At 44.3% G+C, this 23164-nt stretch overlaps 1 protein-coding gene across 3 annotated transcripts in view; it reads right to left on the bottom strand.

The window, feature by feature from the left end:
* Positions 1–23164, bottom strand: part of LOC137418138 (echinoderm microtubule-associated protein-like 2) — a 165890-nt gene that overhangs the window by 5183 nt on the left and 137543 nt on the right. For all 3 annotated transcript variants that reach the window (XM_078786780.1, XM_068104128.2, XM_078786779.1), the window contains 3 exons: positions 9872–9959; positions 8468–8560; positions 8237–8367 (listed from right to left, as the gene is read on the bottom strand). In XM_078786780.1, coding sequence (XP_078642906.1) covers positions 8237–8367; positions 8468–8560; positions 9872–9959 — 312 coding nt within the window. The remainder of the gene's footprint in view (positions 1–8236; positions 8368–8467; positions 8561–9871; positions 9960–23164) is intronic.

Raw genomic sequence — 23164 nt, forward strand, 5'->3', positions numbered from 1 at the left:
CTATAATTCTGGGGGAATTAACCAGTCTATAATTCTGGGGGAATTAACCCGTCTATAATTCTGGGGGAATTAACCAGTCTATAATTCTGAGGGAACAAACACGTCTATAATTCTGGGGGAATTAACCAGTCTATAATTCTGGGGGAATTAACCAGTCTATAATTCTGGGGGAACTAACCCGTCTATAATTCTGAGGGAATTAACCTGTCTATAATTCTGGGGGAATTAACCCGTCTATAATTCTGAGGGAACGAACCCGTCTATAATTCTGGGGGAATTAACGCGTCTATAATTCTGGGGGAACGAACCCATCTATAATTCTGGGGGAACAAACCCGAATATAATTCTGGGGGAATTAACCCGTCTATAATTCTGGGGGAATTAACCCGTCTATAATTCTGGGGGAATTAACCCGTCTATAATTCTGAGGGAACGAACCCGTCTATAATTCTGGGGGAATTAACCCGTCTATAATTCTGGGGGAATTAACCCGTCTATAATTCTGGGGGAATTAACCCGTCTATAATTCTGCGGGAATTAACCCGTCAAAATTCTGGGGGAATTAACCCGTCTATAATTCTGGGGGAATTAACCCGTCTATAATTCTGGGGGAATTAACCCGTCTATAATTCTGGGGGAATTAACCCGTCTATAATTCTGAGGGAACGAACCCGTCTATAATTCTGGGGGAATTAACCCGTCAAAATTCTGGGGGAATTAACCCGTCTATAATTCTGGGGGAATTAACCCATCTATAATTCTGGGGGAATTAACCCGTCTATAATTCTGGGGGAATTAACCCGTCTATAATTCTGGGGGAATTAACCCGTCTATAATTCTGGGGGAATTAACCCGTCTATAATTCTGAGGGAACGAACCCGTCTAATTCTGGGGGAATTAACCAGTCTATAATTCTGGGGGAATTAACCCGTTTATAATTCTGGGGGAATTAACCAGTCTATAATTCTGGGGGAATTAACCCGTCTATAATTCTGAGGGAACAAACCCATCTATAATTCTGGGGGAATTAACCAGTCTATAATTCTGGGGGAACTAACCCGTCTATAATTCTGAGGGAATTCACCTGTCTATAATTCTGGGGGAATTAACCCGTCTATAATTCTGAGGGAACAAACCCGTTTATAATTCTGGGGGAATTAACCAGTCTATAATTCTGGGGGAATTAACCAGTCTATAATTCTGGGGGAAATAACCCGTCTGTAATTCTGAGGGAATTAACCTGTCTATAATTCTGGGGGAATTAACCCGTCTATAATTCTGAGGGAACGAACCTGTCTATAATTCTGAGGGAACGAACCCGTCTATAATTCTGAGGGAACGAACCCGTCTATAATTCTGGGGGAATTAACGCGTGTATAATTCTGGGGGAATTAACCCGTCTATAATTCTGAGGGAACGAACCCGTCTATAATTCTGGGGGAATTAACCCGTCTATAATTCTGAGGGAACAAACCCGTCTATAATTCTGGGGGAATTAACCAGTCTATAATTCTGGGGGAATTAACCAGTCTATAATTCTGGGGGAATTAACGCATCTATAATTCTGGGGGAACAAACCTGAATATAATTCTGGGGGAACAAACCCGAATATAATTCTGGGGGAACAAACCCGTATATGATTCTGGGGGAACAAACCCGTATATAATTCTGGGGGAACAAACCCGTATATAATTCTGGGGGAATTAACCTATCTATAATTCTGGGGGAACAAACCCGTCTGTAATTCTGAGGGAATTAACCTGTCGATAATACTGAGGGAATTAACCTGTCTATAATTCTGAGGGAATTAACCCGTATATAATTCTGAGGGAATTAACCTGTCTATAATTCTGAGGGAACAAAGCCGTATATAATTCTGAGGGAATTAACCTGTGTATAATTCTGAGGGAATTAACCTGTCTATAATTCTGGGGGAACAAACCCGTATATAATTCTGGGGGAATTAACCTGTCTATAATTCTGGGGGAACAAACCTGTCTATAATTCTGAGGGAATGAACCTGTCTATAATTCTGAGGGAATTAACCCATCTACAATTCTGGGGGAACTAACCCGTCTATAATTCTGAGGGAATTAACCCGTCTATAATTCTGGGGGAACAAACCTGTCGATAATTCTGAGGGAATTAACCTGTCTATAATTCTGAGGGAATTAACCTGTCTATAATTCTGAGGGAACAAACCCGTATATAATTCTGGGGGAACAAACCCGTATATAATTCTGAGGGAATTAACCCATATATAATTCTGAGGGAATTAACCAGTCTATAAATCTGGGGGAACTAACCTGTCTATAATTCTGAGGGAATTAACCCGTCTATAATTCTGAGGGAATTAACCTGTCTATAATTCTGAGGGAATTAACCTGTCTATAATTCTGAGGGAATTAACCTGTCTATAATTCTGAGGGAATTAACCTCTCTATAATTCTGAGGGAATAAACCCATATATAATTCTGAGGGAATTAACCTGTCTATAATTCTGAGGGAATTAACCTGTCTATAATTCTGGGGGAACAAACCCGTATATAATTCTGGGGGAATTAACCTGTCTATAATTCTGGGGGAACTAACCTGTCGATAATTCTGAGGGAATTAACCCGTCAATAATTCTGAGGGAATTAACCCGTCTATAATTCTGAGGGAATTAACCCGTCTATAATTCTGAGGGAATTAACCCGTCTATAATTCTGAGGGAATTAACCCGTCTATAATTCTGAGGGAATTAACCTGTCTATAATTCTGGGGGAACTAACCCGTCTATAATTCTGAGGGAATTAACCCGTCTATAATTCTGGGGGAATTAACCTGTCTATAATTCTGAGGGAACAAACCCGTATATAATTCTGAGGGAATTAACCTGTCTATAATTCTGAGGGCATTAACCTGTCTATAATTCTGGGGGAACAAACCCATATATAATTCTGGGGGAATTAACCTGTCTATAATTCTGAGGGAATTAACCTGTCTATAATTCTGAGGGAACAAACCCGTATATGCAGTCACGTGAAAAAGTAAGTACACCCCATGTAAAGTTTTGGCTTTTTCAACATATTTCAACATACAGCTATTTGATCTTCATTTCAACAATATTGATAGATAAAGGTGATATAATATAACAAATATCATGAAACATTTACATTTTGTACTCCATTGTATAATTAAAATGAACATAAATGCAAATTTCGCATGTGGAAAAAGTAAGTACACCCTTGGCTCTAATAGGTGGTATTGCCCCCTTTGGCAGAAACAACCTCAAGTAGGCGATTCTTATAACTGTCTACCAGTCCCTGACATCGACTGGGAAAATTTTTTGGCCACTCCTCCATGCAGAATTCTTTCAACTGTGCGATGTTTGATGGGTTTCTTGCATGCACAGCTCGTTTCAAATCCCCCCACAACATCTCGATGGGATTTAGATCCGGGCTTTGACTTGGCCATTCCAGAACCCTCTATTTCTTTCTTTTCAGCCATTCCTTGGTGGATTTACTGGTATGTTTCGCGTCATTGTCATGTTGCAAGGTCCACCTTCGGTTGAGCTTCAACTTTCCGACAGATAGCCTCACATTATCCTCAAGCACCCTCTGGTTCAATGAAGAATTCATCGTGGATTCTATGATGGTGAGCTGCCCAGGCTCTGATGCAGCAAAGCTGCCCCAAACCATAATATGTCCACCACCATGCTTTTCAGTTGGTATCAGGTTTTTGTAGTCAAATGCTGTCTTTGGTTTTCGCCAAACATGTCTTCTGGTACTGTGGCCAAATAGCTCTACCTTTGACTCATCTGTCCAGAGCACATTGTTCCAGAAGTACTGGTCTTTACCTCGGTGTTCATTGGCAAACTTTAGTCTTGCCCTGATGTTCTTTCTGGACAGCAAAGGTTTCCTCCTGGCACACCTCCCATGTAGATCAAATTTGTGCAGCCTCTTTCTAATGGTAGACTCGTGCACTTTGACCTCAACAGTGGCAAGAGCTACCTGTAGGTCCCGTGATGACATTCTGGGGTTCTTAGAGACTTCTTTCAGCATCTGGCGGTCTGCTCTCGGGCTGAACTTGCTGGGGCGGCCTGGCCTGAACAAGGTGGCAGTTGTTTGGCATCTTCTCCACTTGTAGATGATCTTCCGGCCAGTCGAATGATTGATTTCAAATTGTTTGAAGATCTTTTTAAATCCCTTCCCAGACTCGTAGGCATCTATAACCTTCTTTCTGAAGGCCTCAGAGAGCTCTTTTGATCTAGGCATGGTGACGTCGCACACTTCAACAACAAAGAGCAAACCAAACTAAATGTTTGAGGTTTAAATAAGACAGGTTCCTCCAAGATCCTCTCTGACGATGTTTTAATCATTTGCACTTGAACTGGTGCACCTGATTCTAATTTTAGGTATTTGAAGTCGTGATAAATGTGGGGGGTACTTACTTTCTCCACATGAGAAATTTGCATTTATGTTTATTTAAATTATACAATGGACTACAAAATGTAAATGTTTCATGATATTTGTTATATTATATCACCTTTATCTATCAATATTGTTGAAATGAAGATCAAATAGCTGTATGTTGAAATACGTTGAAAAGTCAAAACTTTACATGGGGTGTACTTACTTTTTCACGTGATTGTAATTCTGAGGGAATTAACCTGTCTATAATTCTGAGGGAATTAACCTGTCTATAATTCTGAGGGAACAAACCCGTATATAATTCTGAGGGAATTAACCTGTCTATAATTCTGAGGGAATTAACCTGTCTATAATTCTGGGGGAACAAACCCGTATATAATTCTGGGGGAATTAACCTGTCTATAATTGTGAGGGAATTAACCTGTCTATAATTCTGAGGGAACAAACCCGTATATAATTCTGAGGGAATTAACCTGTCTATAATTCTGAGGGAATTAACCTGTCTATAATTCTGAGGGAACAAACCCGGATATAATTCTGGGGGAATTAACCTGTCTATAATTCTGAGGGAATTAACCTGTCTATAATTCTGAGGGAATGAATCCGTCTATAATTCTGAGGGAATTAAACCGTCTAGAATTCTGAGGGAATTAACCTGTCTATAAATCTGAGGGAATTAATCCGTCTATAATTCTGGGGGAATTAACCCGTCTATAATTATGAGGGAATTAACCCATCTATAATTCTGAGGGAAATAAACCGTCTATAATTCTGAGGGAATTAACCCGTCTATAAATCTGAGGGAATTAATCCGTCTGTAATTCTGGGGGAATTAACCCGTCTATAATTCTGAGGGAATTAACCCGTCTATAATTCTGAGGGAATTAACCCGTCTATAATTCTGGGGGAATTAAACCGTCTATAATTCTGAGGGAATTAACTCGTCTATAAATCTGAGGGAATTAATCCGTCTATAATTCTGGGGGAATTAACCCGTCTATAATTCTGAGGGAATTAACCCGTCTTTAATTCTGAGGGAATTAACCCGTCTATAATTCTGGGGGAATTAAACCGTCTACAATTCTGAGGGAATTAACCCGTCTATAATTCTGAAGGAATTAACCCGTCTATAATTCTGAGGGAATTAACCCGTATATAATTCTGATGGAATTAACCCGTCTATAATTCTGCGGGAATTAACCCGTCTATAATTCTGGGGGAATTAACCTGTCTATAATTCTGAGGGAATTAACCTGTCTATAATTCTGAGGGAATTAATCCGTCTATAATTCTGAGGGAATTAAACCGTCTATAATTCTGAGGGAATTAACCTGTCTATAAATCTGAGGGAATTAATCCGTCTATAATTCTGGGGGAATTAACCCGTCTATAATTATGAGGGAATTAACCCATCTATAATTCTGAGGGAAATAAACCGTCTATAATTCTGAGGGAATTAACCCGTCTATAAATCTGAGGGAATTAATCCGTCTATAATTCTGGGGGAATTAACCCGTCTATAATTCTGAGGGAATTAACCCGTCTATAATTCTGAGGGAATTAACCCGTCTATAATTCTGGGGGAATTAAACCGTCTATAATTCTGAGGGAATTAACTCGTCTATAAATCTGAGGGAATTAATCCGTCTATAATTCTGGGGGAATTAACCCGTCTATAATTCTGCGGGAATTAACCCGTCTATAATTCTGCGGGAATTAACCCGTCTTTAATTCTGAGGGAATTAACCCGTCTATAATTCTGGGGGAATTAAACCGTCTACAATTCTGAGGGAATTAACCCGTCTATAATTCTGAGGGAATTAACCCGTCTATAATTCTGAAGGAATTAACCCGTATATAATTCTGATGGAATTAACCCGTCTATAATTCTGCGGGAATTAACCCGTCTATAATTCTGGGGGAATTAACCTGTCTATAAATCTGAGTGAATTAACCCGTCTATAATTCTGAGGGAACTAACCCGTCTATAATTCTGAGGGAATTAACCCGTCTATAATTCTGAGGGAACTAATCCGTCTACAATTCTGAGGGAACTAACCCGTCTATAATTCTGAGGGAATTAATCCGTCTATAATTCTGAGGGAATTAACGCGTCTATAATTCTGAGGGAATTAACCCGTCTATAATTCTGAGGGAACAAACCCGTCTATAAATCTGAGGGAATTAATCCGTCTATAATTCTGAGGGAATTAATCCGTCTATAATTCTGAGGGAATTAACCCGTCTATAATTCTGACGGCATTAACCCGTCTATAATTCTGAGGGAATTAATCCGTCTATAATTCTGAGGGAATTAACCCGTCTATAATTCTGAGGGAATTAACCCGTCTTTTATTCTGGGGGAATTAACCTGTCTATAATTCTGAGGGAACAAACCCGTATATAATTCTGAGGGAATTAACTCGTATATAATTCTGAGGGAATTAACCAGTCTATAAATCTGGGGGAACTAACCCGTCTATAATTCTGAGGGAATTAACCCGTCTATAATTCTGGGGGAACAAACCTGTCTATAATTCTGGCGGAATTAAGCCGTCTATAATGCTAGGGGAATTAACCTGTCTAAATTTCTAGGGGAATTAACCCGTCTAAATTTCTAGGGGAATTAACCCGTCCATATTACGAAACTTAATAGTTTTGATGATAAACTATTGTATAATGACAAATGCCTGTAAACTTAAAGGAAGTGCTTCAAATTAGGTGTGAAAAACTTCAAAGAGTGGTTTCATGGTGACCATGGCAACAGTTTAATATTGTTGATTACAATCTAGATGGCTCAATTGTAGATCTGTATGCTATGGGTATCATTCATTGTGAAGACTGTGAGTTGTCATGTTTATGTTGTCACCAAATGGACACTTTGCGGTGCTTGCATATGTGCTCCACATGTAAATATTTATTTTGTATTCTAATTACCTCCGCCACCAAAGGTGTATGGAGGTTATGTTTTCACCCCTGTTTGTCTGTCCGTTTGTTTGTGAACAAAATATCTCAAAATGTTGCAGACAGATTCGGACGAAATTTGGCAGAGATATAGCGTATGTGACAAGGACGAAATGATTAGATTTTGGTGAAGATCCGCATTCGACTAGTAGAATTTGAAGTGATTCTTCACCATTGGGACAACAACAACAACAACCTGCATTTTAAGGCCATTTTCCCTGCAAGAGCAGGGGTTAGCTTATTATTCTTCACCATTGGGAGATAGCGCGAAAAGCGATACATAGCAGGATATCTCAAAAAGTTGTAGACAGATTTGGACGAAACTTGGTGGACCGGTTGGGTGTCTGACAAGGCCAAATAGATTCGATTTTGGTGAAGATCTGAATATGGATTCGGATATGAGGATTATTTAATTTTAAGTGATTCTTCACCATTGGGAGATAGAGCCAAAAACTATACATTGTGGGACATCTCAAAAAGTTCTGGATGGATTTGGACAGAACCTGGTGGACAGGTTGTGTGTGTGACAAGGAAGAATCGATTCGATTTTGGTGAAGATCTGAATATAGATTCGTATATGAGAATTATTTAAATTTTTAGTGATTCTTCACCATTGAGTGATATGGCCAATTAGGCGGAGGTATGCTCTCGACTGAGTGCCGTTCTAGTTTTATTTACAGTATATTTATATACAACAAAATTCACTAATTTTTACGTGTACTTCAATATAAATCCGCCGATGAAAGCATGACTTTCATGTGCTCAAACACTGACCAAGCTAGAAAGTTTATTTTTCACAAAGATATCCTCAAATTTTAATAATACAAATGAAGAAGAGTATGTCCATCATGACAAACCTTGAGATGATGACAGGGATAGATAAAAAGTTGCACTTTCCCAAAATCATCTGCAACAGCCACTGCGCTCCGCGAATGTGAGCGACACACGGCGTTGATGTCCGTTCCATCTGAACTATCTGGCCAAACACCTACGAAGACGGAAAAAAATAACACATCAGTGGGAGGCCTATGAGAACGAAAGCCAATCATTTCAAACAGAGCTAGAGATTAAAAGCATCGTCAACGTACCATATATATGAAAACCAAGAACGCAGGTGTACGTGGCCCAGTCGATGTCCCGAATTGAATCGGCTTTGAGCTCCTGTCGGCAGTCCGTCGTCCCTGCAGGTCATCGGGGAAAGAGTTATGAATCGACATGTGACATTCTTATCAATAAAGCCAACATATTGCATCATTTAACAACGTTACATTACTAATGCAGAAAGAGCTTTGTGTTCGTGTTTGTGCAAATGCACAGTTTGTATGGGCATTAAAAATAAGCCTCATTGCAGACACTAGGGCATGCCCGTACTATATCTATATCTAAAATTATATCCCCCCCTCTATTTACATGAAATGGTTTGGTTCATGAAATGTTTTGGTCCATTCGCAACGCCAAAGCGAACGGCGAACGCTTTACATGAAATGGTTTGGTGCATGAAATGTTTTGGTCCATTCGCAACGCCAAAGCGAACGGCGAACGGCTTGCGAGTACAGTGACAATCCCCCCGGGGTTTTTATTAGTTTTAAAACATAGTTTAACGCCAACATAGCGCCAACATAGTTTGCAAACGTGAAATAAATGAATACGCTCTCAAATGTGCCATCCGAGGCAGAGTGTGTCCGCCACGTTCGGCACACGCGATAGCTCGCTGCTCTCTGATTGGTTGAATCGTTTTTTGGACATAGCTCGGTAAGTAATTGTCTGATTAATATGAAACCTTGAAAAGGCACATCCTCGGGTCCCCAGCAATATACCTGGCAAGTTTAAAGTATATCGGACCCGTGGTTGTCGAGAAACAGCGGTCACAGACAAACAAACGTACAAACGTACAAACAAACACACAGAGATTACTGGAATTATAGATAGACTAGGGCATGCCCGTACTATATATAAGCTAGGACGTGCCCGTACGTGGGTGCCCGTTCCTTGCCAAAAAAAAAAAAAAAAAAAATTTTGTGTAGGGGTGTGTGTGTGTAAACATCCTAGGGCGTGCCCGTACGTGGGTGCAAAAAAACATGCGTGCAAACAACAACAACAAAAAAAAACTTTGAAACCACGTGGCAGTAACGACCACAGAACCCCCCCCCCTCTATTTACATGAATGGTTTGGTCCATTCGCAACGACCACAGAACCCCCCCCTCTATTTACATGCAATGGTTTGGTCCAAAGCGAACGGCTTGCAGTGTTTGGTAAAGAAATCGCCATAGCTCGGTAAGTACTTGTCCGATTAATATGAAACCTTGAAAAGGCACATCCTCGGGTCCCCAGCAATATACCTGGCAAGTTTAAAGTATATCGGACCCGTGGTTGTCGAGAAACAGCGGTCACAGACAAACAAACGTACAAACGTACAAACAAACAAACACACAGAGATTACTGGAATTATAGATAGATGATGTGGAGAGAGAGGCAAAGTTGATTCACTCACAGTAGAGTATCTCATAGTCTCCAGAGTTGGATACGAGCAGTTCTCCATTGGATGCCCAATCAAGATGGGTGATGAAGCTGGAATGACCCTGAGCAGGGAAATGAGGAGTCATGTAGATGACGATGATATTTAAAATGACTTGCAGATATTTCAAACATGAGCCAAACCGTATTAATCATCAACTTACGATTAAACTCAACATATTCATCATTGCTACTAGAGTTTATGTGATGAGCGTGATGCTGGATGAGCGTGATGCTGGTTTACCATGATACTGGGTGAGCGAGTGTGATGGGTCAGCGTGAGGCTGGATGAGCATGATGCTGGGTCAGCATGATGCTGGGTCAGTGTGTGTGATGGGTCAGCATGATGCTGGGTCAGTGTGATACTAGGTGAGCAAGTGTGATGGGTCAGCATGATGCTGGGTCAGCGTGATGCTGGGTGAGTGAGTGTGATGGGTCAGCATGATGCTGGGTCAGTGTAATACTAGGTGAGCAAGTGTGATGGGTCAGCGTGATGCTGGGTCAGCGTGATGCTGGGTCATCGTGATGCTGGGTCATCGTGAGGCTGGATGAGCGTGATGCTGGGTCAGTGTGATGCTGCGTCAGGGTGATACAGGGTGAGCAAGTGTGATGGGTCAACGTGATGCTGGGTCAGCATGAGTTTGGGTGAGCGTGATGCCGAGTCAGCGTGAGTTTGGGTGAGCGTTAGGCGATCGAGCGTCGACTTGTTAAATGGCAGCGAATGTTACAGAGTTGAAGCGGGATTAACAAAAGGTTGCTGTATGGGATTTGTAAAGCAGGATTTGATCCCAAATTACTTCCTGAGTTTTCATTATTACACAAAAGAAAAGGCCACTTTGAGCCATATTGCCCGTTTTGCATACCAGAAATATCAGTTCTTTCACGAAGGGCAGATTATGATCCTCAAGCAAAACAAACGACATGTGAGTCGGCAGTGAGGAGACAGATATCAGACAAATTTATAATTATATATGCTTACCTAACATGTTAAAGGTGGCAACTGCCACCTGGAGTACAACAATGAAAAATGATGCCCGGTTCTTGTTTCTACGCATCCACCCCCATCCTCCTCCACACCACCCTCACCCCCTCCGTTTTTATTACAAGGATGTCAGGTCTGTCACATCGGTGTCAAACGTTTTTGATTCATATACACAGCTAAAATATTTGTGATGTGAAGATGCAGCCATTGTGATACTGCACATACGTAGAAACACAATAAAAGGTCATTCATTGTATAGATTTTTAATGCCGTCTGGAACAGCGTTTATCTGTCCGTCCGGTGTATGTATGTATGTATGTATGTATGTATGTATGTATGTATGAATGAATATATATATATATATATATATATATATGTATATATATATATATATATATATATATATATATATATATATATACATACATATATATATATATATATATATATATATATATATATATATATATATATATATACATATATATATATATATATATATATATATATATATATATATATACATATATATATATATATATATATATATATATTGTTGCGAATATGGAATTTGGCCTCCATATCCGCTTGTAAATATTCCCCTATTTTTTCCAATACTCCCCAACTTTCCCCAGTCCCCCATTCCCTAGTCCCATTGCATGTAAATAACAATCAGTAGAGCCGACCTTCCCCTTATTCCCCCATTAAATGTCGTGCCCAGGTCCACCGCACCACACGTAGACAACTTTCGGACATCTTCCTAGTTATTCTTAATCTATGTCAGTTAAGGCCTCGTTTCCATTAATTATGACTCTTCGTTGCACCAGAATGTGATTATATGGCACCAGTAGTGAGTTTAGGACCTTCCCATACCTCCTCCCATCTTCTTCCCCAAACAACAACAATAACAACAACTACAACAACAATTACAACAACAACAGAGGGGATGGCGGCGGAGCGGGGGAGGATGCGTCCTCACACCGGCTCGATTAGCTCCAGACCATGCGCTCCACGGGGTTACCCCGAAGGGGCTGGCTGTCAGCTCCTCGTCGGGGGCGGAGCCAGTAACCCCCCCCGCACGCACCCAATGAGAAGCAACGTGCCGATTCCACGAGGCGGAGCTAACGAGCCGAGGGCGTGTCACTCCCCGCCGGATACGCAGCCGCTTGCCGGACGTGACGTCAGATGCGCCTCAGCTTGGAGACTGGAGAGAGAAGCCACCGCCACCCCCAGCGCGACGATACCTCCCCGCATCTCTGGACCGGACCGAGTCGATTCTGCCTTGAGCCAAGAGTGCACCTTGAGCCATCGCTACCTGCCTTTCCTTTTCATCAACCCCCGTGTGAGTCAGCATTTTGTCCCGTGTGTCTGTCGTCTGTCCGGGGTTAATATAAGAGTGTGTCTAAGTGCCTGTCTTCCTATGATGTACCTCTCGTCCCTGTAATCTGACCTTCCGCACGAATATAACCTCCTCCGGAGGTCTTGAGAACTGAACCCCTGGTGTCGTATTGTGTCATTATAACCCAGCCGGGTGTCTTCTTTTTCCTTCATTGGTCTAGCATAGCGCGATTAGTCAACCCCGGGTGCAATCGGGGTAACTTGTACGGATACGGCGGCCATCCCGCTCGGCCCACCATACCATCAAAGTCGTATCTGTAACAATTGGTGTCGAGGAGTGGAATTCGAACCTGGGACTAAATTTGTTAGGCCCAAATTTTGGAACACCAATTGTACTATTAGAGTAACAATTGGTGTCGGGAGTGAGATTCGAGGCCCGACCAAATTTTGAAGAAAAAAAAAAACGAATAGAGGAAAAAAAAAAAATTTGGTCAAAATTTGGAGCGGCCGAAATTTGTTTTGTTTTACGAAACTCGAATTTTGCAAGTCGCGCTATGGCGGATCAAGACGGCTGGGGTCCGGTAGGGGAGAGTGAAGCAGGGTCGGTCCAGGACCAAAATGAGGGACAGGAGGAGAGCGAAGCAGTGAGGGCGGCAGGTTCGCAAAATAGCGCCGTCACGCACGAAGAAGCGGGCGCGCAAAATGGCGCCTCGCTGGTCACCGCGCCCGCGACCGTGGCAGCGCCCCTGGTGGATTCGAACCTTTTCCTCCTGCAAATGAGGGCCCTTATGGAACAAATGGTGGGAATGAGGGCTGATAGTGAGCAAATGAGGGCTGATAGTGAGCAAATGAGGGCTGATAGTGAGCGGTTGGGAAACCAAATGGGGGTAATGAGGGACGAAGCGAGGGGTACCAGTGAGAAGTTAGACAATAATTTTGAGGAGTTAGACAAGAAAATTGAGAAGTTAGACAATAATTTTGAGGAGTTAGACAACGGGATAAAAGAAGTAAAGAATGGGTTAACGGGGGTAGAAAACAGAATGGCCGCTCAAGAGAATCAGATAGAGGGAGTGAAACATGGGTTAACGGGGGTAGAAAACAGAATGGCCGCTCAAGAGAATCAGATAGAGGGAGTGAAACATGGGTTAACGGGGGTAGAAAACAGAATGGCCGCTCAAGAGAATCAAATGGAAGGGATGCAAAAAGGGTTAGAGGGGTTAGAAAACAGTATGGAAGGCAAATTGAGGGACATGAGGGACCAAGCGGAAAGGGAAGTTAAACAAATGGAGCAGCAGATAGAGGGGGTCAGAATGGGGGTAGAAACCAAACTGGATGCTCACAGGGAGGAAATGGAGCAGATGAGGGTGGCATCTGGGCAGGAGATGCAAGTGATGGGAGAGGAGATCAGAAGAGGAGTGAGTGAGGAGGTCGGAGGAGTGCGCGAGGAGGTGAGGCACTGTAAGGAGCGCATGGAGAAAGAGGTGAGAAAGGGGACTGTAAAATTGCAAGGTGGTATAGAGGAGTTGACGCTGGGAGTAGAACAACTGACAGTGGGACAAAAGGAGTTGGGGGACCAGGTAAAGAAGAACACTGCGGTATTAGGAGGTTTAAAGGCGACACAGAAAGAACTAAAAGATGACTTGGTAGCGACGAAGAGGGAATGTCAGATGGTACGTGAGGGACTGACAACGAGGTTGGACGAGGTGATAGAGGTAATGGAGACGAAGGACCGGCAGGTGAGGACGCACATGGAAACGGTCAAGGTAGCCTTGGAGGACGAGCTTGAGGAGACGTACCGGGGAATAAAAGAGGTGAGGCGCACAAATTAGAAGAAGTGGAAGAAGGGGTGAGCGAAATTAAGAAGCGACGGAGAGGGGATAACAAAGAGATAAAAGAGGAGATAAAAGAATTGGTCCAAAGTCTGTGTTTGGATCGTGATGATGTGCTCATTAACCGGATGAGGATTCGCAGGTGATGGAGGAGAAGCGAAGAGGAAGAGGACCCGGTGTAAGTGGTGACCAATATGGTCGTGCGTATGATGCGCCAGGGGATTTAAGAAGCTTGGGGATTGGTTTGGATCCGGGTGTTCGTGAAAGGCCGTTGGTGAAGTGTGCGACAGGTCTGGTGTGCGAAAGAGGAGGTGTGCGAGAAAGTCCGACTCTGGGGTGTGTGAGAAAAAAGTGCGTGCCAAGGAGTGAGTGTGCTGGCGAGAGTGAGTCGGTCGTAGCGTGTGTGCGAGGGAGCACGTGGAAGCGCGGTGTGGTGAGTGTTACAGAGGGTGTAACGGGAGAGTGTGCGCGAGAAAGGTGTGTGACGGACAGGTGCATGAGGAAAGAGTGCGCTGTCAGAAGTAAGGAAGAGTGTCCACCTGTGGTGAGTGTTACAGAGGGTGTAATGGGAGAGTGTGCGCGAGAAAGGTGTGTGACGGACAGGTGCATGAGGAAAGAGTGCGCTGTCAGAAGTAAGGAAGAGTGTCCACCTGTGGTGAGTGTTACAGAGGGTGTAACGGGAGAGTGTGCGCGAGAAAGGTGTGTGACGGACAGGTGCACGAGGAAAGAGTGCGCTGTCAAGAGTAAGGGTGAGTGCGCTGTCAAGAATGGAGGTGAGAGTAGTGAGAGTGACATGGAGCGTGAGTTAGTTGTGACAGGTGAGCGAGGATGTACACCTGGGATGGAAGGATGCACACCTGGATGGTAGAGCGTGAGTGGGAATGCACGCTGGAATTGGTAGTGAGGCACGTGGTTGGGTGTGCGAATGAGAGCACACCTGTGATTGTCACAGAGGAGGTGACAGAGGAGGGGGTGCGAAGAGGTGTGTTGTGGAGGTGTGCTACCAACGAATGTGTGCCAAAGTGTTCGGTGGTCAGGTGTGTGACCAAGGCTGTGAGTGGAATGGGTGTACCTGGGTGTGTAAGGAACGGTACAAGGAGCATGGAAACGGCTGGAGGTGTGAGCAAGGAACGGGCTGCGGGGTGTAAGCATGCAGGTGAAGCATCGACATTAAACGGGATAGAGTTTAGAACGACTTATAGCCGAATCGGGCCCTCGGTGCGTGCTGGGCCTCGCTTTGAACGGCCGCGTCTGTGCTCCACTAGGCGGAGCGGGCGGCCCGATAGAAAGAGTCGTCATGGCGACCACTTTTTGGTGAGACGTGCCGGCAGGTCGAGAGCGGGACATTGGATGGCTCCGTGCCGAGATGGTGCGTGGGATCTCGGCACGGGTAAGCCCCCATCCCTGCACCGAGTGCCGGACGCATCCAGCCGCTGGCACAGAACAACCCGCATTCATGGCTTGGCTTTACAAAGCCGAGCTTTAGAAGTGAATTGGCGCACCGAGAGGCAGTAGTGAGTAGACTGGGTGATGAGGTTAGTGTTTTGGACCCAAAATTAGAGAAAAACAAAATTTGATGATTGGCAAGGGATTGGCAGTAGTGATTGGCAGATGATGGGTAGTGATTGGCAAATTTTTGATTTATTGAAATTTGATGTGCAAAATTGGTAGTGAGAGACCCCCGATGTGGTGGGATGGCATCCCTGCCACCCTTCCCCTGAGTGGGGCAAAGGAGCACTAGATTATAGGGTGTATGGCAGTGAAAACTAGCCCGGGTGGGTTAGGATATTGTGTGTAGGGATCTAGAAGATGACATTAGGTAACGTTAAGATTAGTTAGTGACTGATACCTGTAGTGGGGACGCAGGTAGATTAGTATGGATGATAATGACGAGGGAGCGCAATAGTTTAAAGGGACGACTGGGAAGCGCAAGTTTCAGAAGGGAGTAGTTAGCTGAGATGATGCCGTGTGTGTGAGAATTGAACAGGTGTGATTGCACAGGTGTGCAACTGGACAGGTGTGTGGAGCAGTGTATGAGTAGTGAGTGTGTGGATCAGCGCGAATGCGCTTGGGGAGAGAAGGGTGCAGGTGGCACCAGGTGTGAGAGCACAGGTGTGCAAGTACAGGTGTGTGGAGAGAGTTGGAGTAAGTGGTACGGAGTGGTGTGCATGGTGCGAAGGTGTGAATGGGGGAAGAGTGGACCCCCATCACGGATACCCGGGGCGGGTAGTGTAAGTGTTAGGTAGAGGGTACAGGTAAATTGTGGTTGGATATTGGCATCTGTGGTGCGGTTGCAGAATGGTGTTGTGAATGGGTGCATTAGTGTTGTGGAAATGGCGGGGCGTGTAGCCTGTTAGTGTGTGTAGTTGGTTGGGCACTCCACCACTGTGAGGATGTCGGCCAGGTGAGGCCGCAGGTGGGCTCTGGGAGCCGGTAGAGTTGTGGATGGGGCCCGAGGATCCGGAGGATGGACCCGGGTAGCCCAGTGCCAGAGAGGGCACCGAGTGGGGAGAGTGCCAGAGGGCCTTCCCCAGGTAGTTAGGTTAGGGCAAGGAGCAGGTAAGCTCGGAGGCAACTGCAGTGGTGGAGGTGTGCAGGTGGGTAGACCCACTGGGAGAGGTACACGCCGCAGCCCAGAAATTGTGCGAGGGCACCGGGAGATGAATCGGGGGAGTGAGACCCCAAATTGAAGAGCACCACAGTTTGGCCAATGGGAATTGGTTTTTAGAACCCATAGTGTAAGAGGGCCAATGGGTTGGCCGGAGAGAGACCCCGGGTAGTGTAAAGTTGTTAAAGTCATTTAGGAGATAGTTAGGATTGATGAACCTGTCGCACCATACGCAGCCACTTACCTGTGGTGATGATGATGACTCCACACCTGTGTTTTCTTTGTTTGTGCAGGAAATGAGAATTGCTGTGAGGATTTGTGAGACGCATCACGACGTGGATGAGACATTGGGGTGATTCCATCTCTCCCTCCCTAGGAGGGACTGATGATGAATTGGTAATGGCAAATTTTGATGTTGAGTTGAAAATGGCAAATTTTGAGGAGAGTTGAAAATGGCAAATTTGATTGGTTAGGAGGGAGAGAAGACGAATTTGGTTTATGGGAGGAACGGGGAAGACAGTAGGGATGTTTGTTGATTTGTAAAGTAGATGTTTATGGGTAGTGTTGTGATTTGTGGATGCAGTAAGGGGTAAGGGAGGGGCCATGTAGGTTACCTGGTGGGGGGGGGGGGCGTACGATAGGAACGTACCTGTCTCACCTGGTTCCCATGTGCCCCCAGTGTGCATTACCTTATATTGCGTGCACTTTTGCGCCCTTACCACCTTACTCACTTGTTTCTTCTTTTGTCTCCCACCTCCGAGGATCTGGCTTTGGGGTAGAGAGAGAGGAGAGAGAGGTGCTGGCTACGCAGTTGTGGGCCTGCACTTTCGCTGTTGGCTGCCTGGATCGATACACCATATGGACCGCAATGTTTGTGGCCACCCACAATGGAACGCAGCTCTTTTGCGGCCAAGCACCACCCGTGGAAGGACCTATGGGTCAACGTGGCACCTATGCCATAAAGGTGAACCACTGTTAATTAACACCAAGTGCACCACAAGAAGAGCAAGAGACACCTGCAGGGTTAGGGGTTGTCGAATTTATTTTTATTCCAATGAACAATGGTGACTGCACCGATTGGTGGTGGGGTGGTGCTTTTGATGCTCGGGAAGGGTGCTCTGCACGTTATTAAAGGCCGTCGGCCACAGAGCACTCGTGGGTTGGTGTATCGATGCTGGCAAGCGCGCTCTCTCTATGCATAACATCTGCATGTGTTCCTCCAAAAACAGGTCCTGGATCGTAGTGTAAATAGCAGCATAGTCTTGTAAATAATGCTCCCTACCGGCTGTATGTTTAGTTTGAGAATTCTTTCCGGATTCGGTTATCCTGTGGGTGTGTTTCTGTGAGGAGAAGGGTGCAACGTCGCAGGGGGACATATTTACTCATTTGTGAATATCTGTAAAACTGTCGCACTCAGGGTAGAGTTAATAGTAGAGGGAACTACATTGCGTGCCACACTAAAGTAGGTAAAAATTTATCGGGTCGGGACGCCCCGAGGGTAGAGAAGGGTGCAATGTTGCGAATATGGAATTTGGCCTCCATATCCGCTTGTAAATATTCCCCTATTTTTTCCAATACTCCCCAACTTTCCCCAGTCCCCCATTCCCTAGTCCCATTGCATGTAAATAACAATCAGTAGAGCCGACCTTCCCCTTATTCCCCCATTAAATGTCGTGCCCAGGTCCACCGCACCACACGTAGACAACTTTCGGACATCTTCCTAGTTATTCTTAATCTATGTCAGTTAAGGCCTCGTTTCCATTAATTATGACTCTTCGTTGCACCAGAATGTGATTATATGGCACCAGTAGTGAGTTTAGGACCTTCCCATACCTCCTCCCATCTTCTTCCCCAAACAACAACAATAACAACAACTACAACAACAATTACAACAACAACAGAGGGGATGGCGGCGGAGCGGGGGAGGATGCGTCCTCACACCGGCTCGATTAGCTCCAGACCATGCGCTCCACGGGGTTACCCCGAAGGGGCTGGCTGTCAGCTCCTCGTCGGGGGCGGAGCCAGTAACCCCCCCCGCACGCACCCAATGAGAAGCAACGTGCCGATTCCACGAGGCGGAGCTAACGAGCCGAGGGCGTGTCACTCCCCGCCGGATACGCAGCCGCTTGCCGGACGTGACGTCAGATGCGCCTCAGCTTGGAGACTGGAGAGAGAAGCCACCGCCACCCCCAGCGCGACGATACCTCCCCGCATCTCTGGACCGGACCGAGTCGATTCTGCCTTGAGCCAAGAGTGCACCTTGAGCCATCGCTACCTGCCTTTCCTTTTCATCAACCCCCGTGTGAGTCAGCATTTTGTCCCGTGTGTCTGTCGTCTGTCCGGGGTTAATATAAGAGTGTGTCTAAGTGCCTGTCTTCCTATGATGTACCTCTCGTCCCTGTAATCTGACCTTCCGCACGAATATAACCTCCTCCGGAGGTCTTGAGAACTGAACCCCTGGTGTCGTATTGTGTCATTATAACCCAGCCGGGTGTCTTCTTTTTCCTTCATTGGTCTAGCATAGCGCGATTAGTCAACCCCGGGTGCAATCGGGGTAACTTGTACGGATACGGCGGCCATCCCGCTCGGCCCACCATACCATCAAAGTCGTATCTGTAACAATATATATATATATATATATATACATATATATATATATATATATATATATATATATATACATATATATATATATATATATATATATATATATATACATATATATATATATATATATATATATATATATACATATATATATATATATATATATATATATATATATATATATATATATATATATATATATATATATATATATATATATATATATATGTATGTCCCTTCCGCTGGCATTTTGCAGGTTTATTTCCTTTAAAATTCGTTTTCTCTGCAGCCATTGGTCTGATTGACATGAAATTTTCACCATAGGAGCTTCATTTTCACCTCCTGGAGAATTTTTCAATGACAATCATGACATCATATTTCATATGGTATGGGCGCCCTCTTAGAAGAACGGAAAAAATTTGCACCTCCATGTATATCTCCAGAATAATTTTTTAAAAGGTTGCTCATAGTAAAGTACTCCACATGGGGAATAACATATGTTAATGAGGATGTCATCGGTGCCTTCATTATGACATCAATAATCGACAAGTAGAACGCTTGATCCCATCAGTATGAAATTTCTTGAGCATGATCTAGGGATATATCTTTGGAAAAAAAAAAAATTTGATGACATCATCAGTCACGTGGTTCAGCAGCCATATTTTTTATGGTGTAGCCCATAAGGCAAAGCCATCTGGAACAGTGTTTGTCCATCTGGTGTATGTATGTATGTCCCTCACAAACGTCCACCAATCAGAGGTGAGGATCTGGTCACATGACAAGGGGGACAACAGATCCTCCACTCAGCAGATCCAAGCCCGGCTACGCCGTCAGACTATCGGTCTTGTTTTGAAGTTAACATTGTGTTATGCATAAACAGATTACAAATTCTTGCATTAAAAGAAGTTTCATATACTCTTTGCCATAAAAACAAAGAATATGTGATTGTTGTTCATGCAATTACTTATGTGACGTCATGGGATGCAAATTAGGTGCAAACCTTTGACATATAAATGTAGAATAGTTGCATATCCATTTCATTGTAACCTAATCACATAATGCTGCGTTGTGGGGAATGTTTTCACATAGGGATGCAACGAGGAAGTAACAATCTCAATACCGGTAATGACCAGAAATAACAATCTCAATACATGGTCAATGTGACAACTGCGGAGTACAGCAATCACTGCATTGACCGTATGGGCACTCAAATCTGAGGCTAGGAAATGGCATTCCATGCCCAAATCGGTTCCTGTTCCAGGCCATCGATGGTCCGTGACTGTTTTGGCAAGGTTCGAAGGAAACGATCAATGATATCCCAGAGATGATCAATTGGATTTAAATATGGTGAGATGGCAGACCAGGGTGTCCTGACTAACATTGGCATTGACAAGCACGCTCCTTGTTTAAATGGCCCTGTGAGCAGGAGCATTATCGTGTATAAAGACGATTCCTGGACCATGTTGTTGAAGGGTCACCAACACAGGTTGCTGTAAGTTATCATTAATGTATTGATCTTCCGTCAGCTTGCCATGAATGCAGATCAAGGTGGTGCGAAAGGTTTCAGCAAAACAACCCCACATCATGACCCTTTCACGTCCAACATTTGCGGCTTCCTTGACACAGACTGGGGTAGATCGCTCATTGCGTCTTCTTTAGACCCATACACAGTGATCATGCCATTCAAGGAGAAACTTGGATTAAGGAAAACATTGAGAAACATGGAACGTAACACTTGCCAATTGCCTATGTGTCCATCGGACGTGTTGATTTGATCACTGCAAGTGCACTTGGATGTCACGGTGCAAGTCATGGACGCTGAACATGACGACGAGCATAGATCCCTGCATCACAAAGACGCCTCGACACATTGTTGACACTTGTCAACCATGAGGTCCAGGGAGTGTGTTTGCAGTATTCTGGGCAACTTGGATCTGATTGCGTAGATGTGTCGTGCAAATGTATCGTTCCTGAACGGGAGATGTTATCCTGTGACGTCCACTTGTTGGCACATCTCTTGTTGATCCAGTGGCTTGATGATGTATTCTGAGCTCATAAACAGTTCCTTTCCTCATGTTAGAGCCTTGCAACATGCGTTATGGAAGATCCTGATTGAAGTGAAGGTATCCAATGATTTGATTCCTCTCATTTTCTGACAGATCTGCCAATGTAATGGATTGTTAAATAATGTAATCAGTGTGTGCTGGTTTTGATCCACATGCTGGTGGCTCAGAAAGACTTTCAAATTTTCTCAGAATGCCTCGCGCCACCTCTAAAAACCCAAGGGTACACGGGTTGCATGTGCTGAAAGATTATTGCATGAGGCTATTACATTGCATGGAAACTAGCAATCAGGCTAACCCCAACTCTTGCAGGGAAAATGGCCTTAAAATGCCTGTTGTTGTTGTTGTTGAAACTAGCAATCAGGTGGTCTACATATCCCTCGTGCCAAAAAGACACTTGGAATGAATGCTGCAACAGTACTTCAACAATTGCATTATCAATTCTACATGTTCTGTTTTTTAAAAACTATGAGTGTATAAACAAATGCTACCAAACAAAATTGTTGTAGTCACAAGACAATATACGTATTTCATATTTTATAACAATTTTTCATTGTCACAGCTGTGCATTATTGCAATCCTACTATATTAAATATGGCAATTCTATGTATGTACTGTATGTAAGTATGTATGTAAGTATGTATGTGTGTGTGTATGTGTGTGTGTATGTATGTGTGTATGTATGTGTGTATGTATGTATGTATGTGTGTATGTATGTGTGTATTGTTACGTGTGTGGGGGTAGGTAATGAAATACCTTAGTCGAAGGAGAATTGTATAGAGTAGTGTGCTCAGAGTGTCGCGAAGAAGAACCCTCATGTATTTAAGTCAAGGCCGGATGTCCGTGCAAGTGTATATGTGTCTCCATGCGAGGGGTGGAGCTATGCTAATTAGTTAGGGCATAAGGGTAAATTCCCAGTGTGTAATGGCCTATGTGATTTTCCCTTTGTTCTTATGACATTTATTCGGCCAGCCATGTGATCGGCACTTAATTAAAATAACGCGACTGCCGACAGGATCCAGACATCACTACCCCGCCTAGCCGAAACTTCTCGATGGGCACCAAGAATGGCCGTGAGGCCACGCCCCGAAGGACGATTGGTTGAGGAACGATGGGCGAGGCGACGGTGCTGCACGATTGGTTAGCGCGTGACATCATCATCAAACATTCTAGCGCTGGAGCAAAAAGGTGAAGCGACCGCCATTTTTCTTTTTTCTCTCTTTTTTCTCTCTTTTTTTCTTTCTCTCTTTCTCTTTCTCTCTCTCTCTCTCTCTCTCTCTCTCTCGTTCTGGACTTGGTCGCAGCAATCGCATTCGCGTTCTCCCTCTGTTCCTGGCTGCAGTGAAAGCGGACACATTTTTCTCTCTGTGTTACGGGCTGCGTGAAAGGCAGACACAACTCTTGCTCTCTTGGTGCTAGCTCGTGAAGGTTGTGCTTCATGCTGTGTGCACTTGAGAAACATCGGAGCTTTAAGGAGCGTGGGACGATCGGAGGAGGAAGGAGTTTGGCCGCCGCTCTGTGGGTCAGTGGCTGATACGGGCGCAATTGCGCCCCATCCTGAGTTCCCGCGCAAGGCCTCGGGGACCCATTCGACGATCGTCAGGGTTCGAGGGCCGTGTGAGGAGACCAGAGCTGAGTACCGCCCAATGCACCACACCACATTTTATTTTGTTTATTTCTCCCTGTGTCGCGTAATTGTGTTGGAGTGGGGGCGCCCCAATTAGGAATTATAGATTTTACCTCAACATTCTTTTTATCGAATTAGACCCTGGTGTTGGGCTAGCGGCTAGGGTGCCAGCTTAGGATCCTAGGATCCTGGGTTCGAATCCCGGTCGATCGCTGA

Source organism: Myxine glutinosa, chromosome 11 (assembly GCF_964187855.1).
Source record: "Myxine glutinosa chromosome 11, kmMyxGlut1.1, whole genome shotgun sequence".
Classification (NCBI taxonomy): domain Eukaryota; kingdom Metazoa; phylum Chordata; class Myxini; order Myxiniformes; family Myxinidae; genus Myxine; species Myxine glutinosa.